General features: G+C 37.0%; 1 protein-coding gene and 1 non-coding gene across 2 annotated transcripts; both read left to right on the forward strand.

Annotated features, from left to right (window-relative positions):
• The first annotated feature begins 3,506 nt into the window (after positions 1-3,506).
• LOC131173622 (small nucleolar RNA R71) lies at positions 3,507-3,613 on the forward strand. Its single transcript, XR_009143935.1, has one exon. It is a non-coding gene; the product is annotated as a small nucleolar RNA R71 (small nucleolar RNA).
• Positions 3,614-9,976: 6,363 nt separating this feature from the next.
• Positions 9,977-10,690, forward strand: LOC131172864 (uncharacterized). Its single transcript, XM_058134399.1, has one exon. It carries the CDS (start codon positions 9,977-9,979, stop codon positions 10,688-10,690), a length of 714 nt encoding a protein of 237 aa, XP_057990382.1.

Here is a 10,690-nt window from a genome sequence, read left to right on the forward strand (position 1 = left end):
ATCTGAAACTCTAGATATAAAATAAATACTGAAACTGGTCGTGACCCATCGAGTCTGGGCTTTTGCAATACATCCATAGCTCATTTTGTTAACCTTGGAGACTGATTTGGGCTTTGGTCCCTCTTTATCATTTGAAGTGCTCTATCTTATCTTTTCAATGGATTAAACAGCTTTCAATTTGGAGACCCATAACTTTAGAAACACTTGAAAAATACAACAAAGGTCAAATGCTGAAAATTTCTCCATTTTACACAATTATTCCACAACTATCTAAAAATATGTCTAAATGATAAATATATTTTAACCAACTGAATTAAACATAAAAACACACTAAATACACTAAATGTGATGCGAGTAAAATTAATAAATTATGCACTTATCAAATTCCCTCACACTTATTCCATGCTTGTCTTCAAGCATGACTTAAATTCTCAATCAACTCCATTTAGAAGTTCCTTAACTTCACCCTATCACAACATTCTCTAAAAGATTAAAAGTTTGAAAGAAGCGGCAAGTAATAAATTCTATCAACACCATACCAATTTATCAACAATTTTCCAACACAAAATAAAAGGCTTGAAATCAATTAAGCTCACACAATTAAAGTTCCACAAAATTTTAAGTCAATACACACCAAAACACAAGGTTAATTTATCAAGGCACAACAATTACAGCTCTTTGCAAATCTGAGGGGAGATAGAAATACCGTTTTTTTATTTTATTTTATTTTATTTAAAATTAGTACTTCTCTCTTGTCACAGTTACTTTTTTTTTTTTTTAATTTCAACCGTCACTTTCAGAAAAGTACCTTGCTCATATCCTAGCTAGCTTTTGGCCTGAGAATCGACATGGAGTTCATGAAGACCCCTGGTTAGTTTGCTTAACTAAAATAGCGGAGCAATTTTCAAGTTCAACCTTTTATTTCCCCCAATTTATGCATCTACATATTATAAAGTGCCCTGATAGATTAAACAAAGTTCTAAAATATGCATGACACTAGTTTAAAGCACACATAACTAATTATTTCACCATTAAATCAAGCCTAAATGATTTATGCAGGAAAAAAATTGCTCAATGGTATGGAGAAGAGGGAAAATCCATCATTAAAGTTACTATTACCTCGCCTAAAATCTGAAAAATTCAATCTAAAATAGAAAAGTCATTTCAAGGACAAAGCACTTCTCACCGAGAGTTAATATAGAATTATGAATCAAGCTTATGAAAACAAAATTTATTTTATTTTATTATTATTTTTATTTTTTTTAAATTTTTTTTAATTTTATATATATATATATATATATATATATATATATATATATATATATATATATATATATATTTACAATTAATAAGATTGCAGTAACAAATTTCTCCTCCCCCACACTTAAAACTTACATTGTCCCTAATGTAAAGCCCAAATGCAAAAGAAAAGAAAAAGAAAAAAAATGCTAGAAAAATAAAATAAAATAAGTGAAAGAAAACAAATCTGATTGTGGCTAACAAGCCACCCATGGGTTGCCTCCCAAGAAGCGCTTTTGTTTATCGTCGTTAGCTCGACATGACAAAGCTCCTTAATCCACTGAATTCTCCTAAAACCCCTCATAAAATGGCTTGAGTTTATGACCGTTGACTTTGAATCCTTTGTTAGTTCCTAAACTTTGAATTTCAACTGCACCATAAGGAATCACATTAGTAACAACAAAGGGTCCAATCCAATGAGAACGCAACTTGCCAAGCATCAGCTTCAATATGGAATTATACAATAAAACTTTTTGCCCAATCACAAACTGCTTCCTTAGTTTATCATGGAATGCTTTTGTCTTTTCTTTATAGATCCTAGAATTTTCAAAAGCCTTAAGGAAAATTTCCTTTAATTCATGCAAATGTGATTTTCTTTCTAACTCATCCTCAAAAACATCCTGCACAAATGTATCAACAACATTAATAGAAAAGACAGAATGATCATCAGCAGAATACTTCATGACATCAAAGATATTAAATTTGATAGTCTCTCCATCAAACTCCATAGTTAGGTACCCTCATCCACATCTATTTTTGTCTTGGTAGTTTTTAGGAAAGGTCTTCCAAACAAAATCAAAGCTGAATTTGATGAGAGAGCACTATCATCCTTCATATCTAGAATGTAAAAATCTGCAGGAAAAATCAATCCTTTAACCTAGACCAACACATCCTCAACTACTCCCAATGGGTAAGCATTAGAACGATCAGCTAATTGAATAATGACACTGGTTTCTTTCAAAGGATCCAAATTTAAAGTTTGAAAAATTGAATTTGACATAACATTAATAGATGCTCCTAAATCTGCCATTGCATATTCAAATTTAGAATCACTTATTCTGCAGGGAATAGAAAATGAACCTGGATCCTTACACTTAGAGGGTAATTTTTGCTGAATTAATGCCGACACATTTTCTCTCACACTGATCTTCTCATTATTTCTCAACTTACGCTTTGTAGTACATAATTCTTTAAGGAATTTAGCATACCTGGGAACTTGTTTGATCGCATCAAGTAAAGGTATATTGACCTCTACCTTCCTGAAAGTCTCTAAAATTTCTTTCTCTTGTTCTTCTTTCTTATTTTTAGCCAACCTACATGGGAGTGGAGCAAGAACAAAATTATTAACCTTATTCAAGTTAGGTTCAGTATTTACCTCAACTTCAGCAACTTCATACTCTTTTGCTCCTTGCTTTTTCTTTTTTATTGGCTCATGTTGAGTCTGATTATCAACTTCTTTCCCACTCCGCAACAGTATCGCACTTGCATTTTCTCTAGGATTCATGACTGTTTGTGATGGAAGCTTTTCAGAACCTTGAGCTTCCAGCTTACTCACAGATGAGGCTAACTGACCAATCTGCCTCTCTATGTTTTGAATGTTATTTCTGGTCTCCTGTTGAAACTGTTGTGTATTGTTAGCCAAAGCCTTAACAATTTCATCAAGTGACATACCTTGATTTGAGGGAGGCGGAAGTGGTTGGTTCACTTGTGGTCTTTGCTGCTGGTATTGGTTTTGCACCAGTTGATTCCCATAACTCAAATTGTGATGATCTCGCCATCCTGGATTATAAGTATTCGAATAGGGATCATACCTGCATTGTGGCTGTCCATAATGTCCTACTGCATTAGCATGTTACATTGATTCATCCTCTTGTAATGCAGGACACATGTCAGTAGTATGACTCGAACCCGAACAAATCCCACATACCTTAACAGTTTGCATTTTCCCTACAGCCAATTGCCTCACCAAAGAAATTAAATCAGAAATTTGTTTCTCAAGGTTAGATGTACTTACCTCATTAACCTTCATGGGTGTGTGATCCATTCTCATTCCAAACTGCTGAGAGTTTGCTGCCATGCTAGCAATCAGCCTCCTTGCCTCTTCTGGTGTCTTGTCAACCAAAGCTCCTCCACTAGCAGCATCTATCATACTGCAGTCCATTGGTAGAAGTCCCTCATAGAAATACTGAATTAATAGTTACTCACTTATTTGATGATGGGGACAGCTTACACACAGTTTCTTAAATTGTTCCCAGTACTCATACAAACTCTCTCCATTGTACTGCCGGATGCCATAAATTTCTTTTCTTATGTTGGCAGCACGGGAAGCAGGAAAATACTTCTCCAAAAATATCTGCTTCATTCCATTCCATGAGTTGATAGATCTAAAAGGAAGGTAATACAACCAATCCTTAGCTGTGCCCTCCAGTGAGAAGGGAAAAGGTTGAAGCTTGATCTGATCCTCTGAAACTCCTTGAGGTTTCATGCTGGAACACACAACATGAAATTCCTTTAGATGCTTATGTGGATCCTCACCTGCAAGACCATGAAATTTAGGCAACAAATGGATTAGTCCAAATTTTAACTCAAAAGCAACATTTAAAGCAGGGTATTGAATACACAAAGGCTGATGGTTTAGATTAGGAGCAGCTAACTCTTTCAAAGTCCTAGCAGCAGCCATTGTCTCGTTTTCGAAACTTGACTCTAAATCCGAATCCGAATCCGAATCCGAACTTAGCTCCTTTGGAGATTGGACTCCTTCAGATGTACTCGGAATCTGCTTGGCTTGCTTAGCCAATTTTCTCAACCGTTTAGCTATTTTTTCTACTTCTGGATCAAAGATCAACTCACCAAATTGAGAAATTCTTGTCATAAACAAAAAGAAATCAAAGTAAAAACAGAAAAAAATGCTTCAAAACCCTAGAAAACAATCGAATTTGGCCTCAAGAGGGTGGGGCCAAGGAATCTTAATGATTCATTGGTTTTGATCAAAGCGTCGTTTCCTTCAAAATAGGTATGGGCCACCCCCCAAATTCAACTAAAATTCTTAATGAACAGTAACACCGAACAGTAATACCGTAATTTTTTTTTTCAAAACCTGAAAATAGCAACAACTCATAAACAAAATTAATAACAGAATATTCTAACACAGAAAACACGAAATTCAATAAATTTTAGTCCCCGGCAAAGGTGTCAAAATTCTTGGTGGGTGTCGAATCCACCAGAAATTAAATTAACTGAAATTACCAGTAATGAAATATTTTCTGTAGCAAGTGGTAAATCCAGGTCTAACCCTAGAGACTAAATTATTAATTTTCGTGCAGTTGTGTGTAATGAAAAATGAAAGAAACAAAGATTGGGGGGGTTTTGTAACACAAAATCAGAAGAAATAAGAAATTCAAGAACTAAACATGAAAATCTCAATTTAAACAAACTTCAGTCTAAGGTAATTCGCATTCCAATGCATTGATTTGATCATAGACAAAAGAAATACAATTATCTCTTATTGAATACTTAACGTAGATTTACCAAACAGCGACGTAAACCCCTGACTTCCCTGTATTCATCAATTCGAGCCCAGCACTCTTATTGACTCTAATTATTAACTAAGTTGGTATTAAGCAATCCTCATCAAATTAATAACTGCATTAAGAAAAGAAAGTATTTAAGCTGAACAACGATTTATGAAGCATAAATCATTTAATCCACCCTATTATTTTCTTAGGTTATTATCGAAAACTGTGATCATAATCAATAAAATCTAATTGCTACTCATGTTCAATCTTACACAACAATTACGGATTATGAAGATGAACTAGCAATTGATCAAACCAAATAATTAACTTATAGGCTTTTTTAGTAAATCATTCAACAGATCAAAAATAATTAAATCAGAAAACAATAGATATTCAAAAAGACATAAATTAAATTAAGAACCTGATCTCACAAATCACACATAAGAACTTGAATCCCTTGAATTGAATTAAAAACTTAGCCACTCATGCTCATGGCTTACAGAAAATTAAAGAAGAAATAAAGAAGAAATCTAGAATGTAAATGGAGAACGAAAGTCTGAATTGAGATGCTCTTAGCTGTTGCCCAAAGACATATTTATACTAAAAAAACCTAATCCCAAAGATAGGAACCAAACCAAACTAGGAAAGGTTTTGAAATTCAATATGCAGATTTTCAGCTTACATTCATGTTTCTGGAATCAAGGCAGATTTTTAGCTACTTTCTTTCCGAATCTGCCTCTGCCCTCTTCAGGAAAGTTGTAGCCCTATTTCTTAGCTTTTTAACACCTTAGGCAAATCCCACATTGACAAAATACGGGAGAGATGCTAGGTTCATAAGTTGACAGTTCGTAACCCCTATTGACGCGTTTTAAAACTGTGAGGGCTTCGGCCCAGAGCGGACAATATTACTAGTGGGCCGGGCCATTACATTTGTGGTATCAGAGCCGCTTCGCGTGCAACCTTGAGCGATGGTGGGGCAAACCTCAGCGAGGACGCTGAGTCCCATAAGGGGGGTGGATTGTAACACCCTAGGCAAATCCCACATCGATAAAACACGGGAGAGATGTTGGGTTTATAAGTTGGTGGTTCGTAACCCCTAGTGACGCGTTTTAAAACCGTGAGGGCTTCGGCCCAGAGCGGACAATATCACTAGTGGGCCGAGCCGTTACATTTGTGGTATCAGAGCCGCTCTGCGTACAACCTTGAGCGATGGTGGGGCAAACCTCAGCGAGGACGCTGAGTCCCATAAGGGGGGTGGATTGTAACACCTTAGGCAAATCCCACATCGACAAAACACGGGAGAGATGTTGGGTTCATAAGTTGACAGTTCGTAACCCTTATTGACGCGTTTTAAAACCGTGAGGGCTTCGGCCCAGAGCGGACAATATTACAAGTGGGCCGGGCCATTACATTTGTGGTATCAGAGCCGCTCGCGTGTCCTCTTGGGCGATGGTGGAGTAAACCTCAGCGAGGACGCTGAGTCCCGAAAGGGGGGGAGAAAGGTCCCTTAGGCAAATCCCACATCGGCAAAGCACGGAGATGGTCTTGGGTTCAAAAAGTAATGATATATAAAATGGGAGAACTAATCACTAGAGGCGCCTTTTGGTGGAATGGCCTGGAGAGTTGGAAGAACTCCAGGGTTAAGCGTGCTCGCTTGAGAGAAATCCTGGGATGGGTGACCTCCTAGGAAGTTCTCCATTCCACCTATGGGACAAAACTGTTAGGCTTATGGCCAAAGCGGACAATTCCTCTAGTAGTTGGAGCCCGATCGTTACAATTAGTATCAGAGCCGCTCCGCGTGCAACCTTGAGCGATGGTGGGGCAAACCTCAGCGAGGACGCTGAGTCCCATAAGGGGGGTGGATTGTAACACCCTAGGCAAATCCCACATCGACAAAACACGGGAGAGATGCTGGGTTTATAAGTTGGTGGTTCGTAACCCCTAGTGACGCGTTTTAAAACTGTGAGGGCTTCGGCCCAAAGTGGACAATATCACTAGTGGGCCGAACCGTTACATTTGTGGTATCAGAGCCGCTCCGCGTGCAACCTTGAGCGATGGTGGGGCAAACCTCAGCGAGGACGCTGAGTCCCATAAGGGGGGTGGATTGTAACACCTTAGGCAAATCCCACATCAACAAAACACGGGAGAGATGCTGGGTTCATAAGTTGACAGTTCGTAACCCCTATTGACGCGTTTTAAAACCGTGAGGGCTTCGGCCCAGAGCGGACAATATCACTAGTGGGCCAGGCCATTACATTTGATCCACCCCCCTTATGGGACTCAGCGTCCTCGCTGAGGTTTTTCCCACCATCGTTCAAGGTTGCAAGCGAAGCGGTTCTGATACCACAAATGTAATGGCCGGGCCCATTAGTGATATTGTCCACTCTGGGCCGAAGCCCTCACTGTTTGAAAACGCGTCACTAGGGATTATGAACCACCAACTTATAAACCCAGCATCTCTCTCGTGTTTTGTCGATGTGGGATTTGCCTAGGGTGTTACAATCCACCCCACTTATGGGACTCAGCGTCCTCGCTGAGGTTTACCCCACCATCGTTCAAGGTTGCACGCGGAGTGGCTCTGATACCACAAATGTAACGGCTCGGCCCACTAGTGATATTTTCCGCTCTGGGCCGAAGCCCTCACGGTTTTAAAATGAGTCACTAGGGATTACGAACCACCAACTTATAAACCCAGCATCTCTCCCGTGTTTTGTCGATGTGGGATTTGCCTAGGGTGTTACAATCCACCCCCCTTATGGGACTCAGCGTCCTCGCTGAGGTTTGCCCCACCATCATTCAAGTTTGCACACGGAGCGGCTCTGATACCACAAATGTAACGGCTCAGCCCACTAGTGATATTGTCCGCTCTGGGCCGAAGCCCTCACGGTTTTAAAACGCGTCACTAGGGGTTACGAACCATCAACTTATAAACCCAGCATCTCTCCCGTGTTTTGTCGATGTGGGATTTGCCTAGGGTGTTACACTCATGGACCCAAATTCGACGTCTACAGCCCAAGCTATGGCCCAAAAACTGGGACTGGTTCAGTCAAATGGTCCAGCCCATTGTGATGACTTCATTACCATATTTGACAATTAAAATGGCCTCATCTCTCATCTAGCCCTTCATAGAAGTTGTAGAGGTGGCTCTTAAGGTTCAATTGGGCCTTTCAATGGATTAAACAGCACTCAATTTGGAGACCCACAACTTTAGAAACATCTGAAAAATACAACAAAGGTCAAATGCTGAAAATTTCTCCATTTAACACAATTATTCCACAACTATCTAAAAATATGTCTAAATAATAAATATATTTTAACCAACTGAATTACACATAAAAACACACAAAATGTGATGGGAGTAAAATTAATAAATTATGCACTTATCACAACTATTCACTTTGTATCTCTTAGAATAATTATATTTGTTCACTTATGCCTTTTACAACAGATATAACCGTTCACTTTATATCTCTTAGAAAAATTACATCTGTTCACTTATACCTCTTAGAACATATACAATTGTTCACTTATACCTCTTAGAACATATATAACTATTCACTTATACCTCTTAGAACAGATACAACCATTCACTTTGTATCTCTTAGAACAATTATATTTGCTCATTTACACCTTTTAAAACAAATATAACTACTGGTAATAAATAGTTCATTTTGATGCCTTTTAATGAACAGACATAACTCTTTCAAAATGAGATAAATTTTATTATCACTAATATTTTTAACAATATCCCCACCTAGTTAGTGATAGACACAATCAATATGAATTAGGATTTATGCATATAAAAGTGTTTTTTGACTTATGCACATAAATCTTATTACCTTCTTTAACACATTCACCATGAGCTTTAGTATCATAATATAACCTTATATTTCTTCTAATTAAAAGTATGTCATCAACATAAAGACAAATTATCACATAAAAAACTTTTAATGTATTAGTGTTTCTGAATTTGTTTAAGAGAAAAGTCATATGTGGCATACAATAATTTCTTTCTATAATCATTCAAACTAGAAGTATGATGTGCTATTATTCCTCCTAATTGTAGTGATTTAGGAACTACTATTTTCAAATTCTTAAACTTTGAAACAAAGATATGCAACTCATGGACTTATCCATAACAGGCATATTGTTAAGTATTTAGAATTCAAAATATTTCATAATGAGAAATTTATCCATACCTTTTTTTTTTAATTGTATTCGAATTCTAACGAATTTCAGATTTCCTTTGGAGACTTGACAGAGGTAAACAAATCTTATAGCCTATCTGATGAGTTGTTGAGAATATGACCTCTACATGGCAATTTATCTTCTTTTTCTAATATGCTTTCACCTTCTTAGTCAACATAATTTGTTCCTTAAAACGATCAAGTTTCACGAACTCTTGATTCATCACGGAAACAGCCTTAGACTCCATTGCGATTAATACCTTAAAATTATTGAGGCAGTGGGTGTAGAATAGGCTTTGAGGCATGATGAATCACTATCTTTAAGGTATTAATTGCCCTTACTAGATTGCTGTAAGGTTATGACAATATACCTCCAGGATACAACAAAGTTTGAAATCTGCATACAGCAACTCCTGAAGATTTCCCTTAAGAACTCTTTATACGAACCGAATTTAGAGAGATTAGAAGAAAAGAAGAAGAAGTAGAAACAGTATGTTTTTGGATTGAAAACTCATCCATATTTATAAAGAATGAAAAGTTATGGCACCTTTTCTAGATAGACACATCTATCTATCTCTAATAGATACAACTGTTTGTGTAAAAGACATATTTGTTTATTAACAAATAGTTGTGACTGTTTGTATAGAATAGATATATCTATTTATTAACAGACACTTATACAAACAGTTATGACTGTTTGTATAGAATTGATATGTCTATTTATTAATAGACATATTTACTTATTAATAAACACATCTGTTCGTAATTTATTTATGAAAATTACAGTAAGATAATTATTTTATTTCACACATATATGTGCCAAGTGCCATAATAGAATAATATATATTTATTTATATATATATATAATTCTATACATATTTCACTTTTGTCATTTCTTCACTTTTTTATATTTTAACAATATAAGAATTCTTTCTCTCTATACAATCTAACATACAAGCTATTTATAACACCTATATGGCGGATTCCCAAGCTTTGCCTCAAGCCCAATTAACATCTGAGATCAATGATCAGCCCAAACAGAAAGACATCATCACTTTCATGGATGCTGAATGGTACAATGCTGCAGCTGAAGGCCAAATTGACAAACTCAAAGATTACACAGAGCCTCTAGATCTTTTGCGTACCCCAAACAAAAATACAGTTCTGCATGTTTACATCACAGTAGTACAAAATGAAACGAAAGAATCCATTGAATTTGTGGAACTAATTATCAGCAAATGTTCATCACTGCTAACTGAGCCCAACATCAAAGGCGAAACTCCGCTGCACATTGCGACAAGGTTCGGGCACAAAAGCATAGTCGAATTTCTTATTCAAAGCATCAAGAAGGCTCAAAGAGAAGACCTTGAGAGAGGCGCAGAGGCATCAACAAGTGATAAGATGCTGAAGAAGACAAGCACAAATGAAGACACAGCCTTACACGAGGCTGTGAGAAATAATCATCCTCAAGTGGTGGAAATATTGATTAGAGACAAGCCTGAATTTGCAAACATAGCTAATGCCGCTGGAGAAAGCCCGCTTTACTTGGCAGCATTGCTAGAGTACAAAAGCATTGCCGTTGAGATATCGAATACCTCATTAGTGGCATACACCGGTCCCAACAGTAGAACAGCTTTGCATGAAGCTGTGATAAGTAAAGATAAAGGTACACTTCATGTAACACCCTAG

The sequence above is a fragment of the Hevea brasiliensis genome, chromosome 14 (assembly GCF_030052815.1).
Source record: "Hevea brasiliensis isolate MT/VB/25A 57/8 chromosome 14, ASM3005281v1, whole genome shotgun sequence".
NCBI lineage: Eukaryota > Viridiplantae > Streptophyta > Magnoliopsida > Malpighiales > Euphorbiaceae > Hevea > Hevea brasiliensis.

What these genes read in the sequence shown, in the direction of transcription:
- LOC131172864 (XM_058134399.1), top strand. Translation starts at nt 9,977, where the DNA reads ATGGCGGATTCCCAAGCTTTGCCTCAAGCCCAATTAACATCTGAGATC.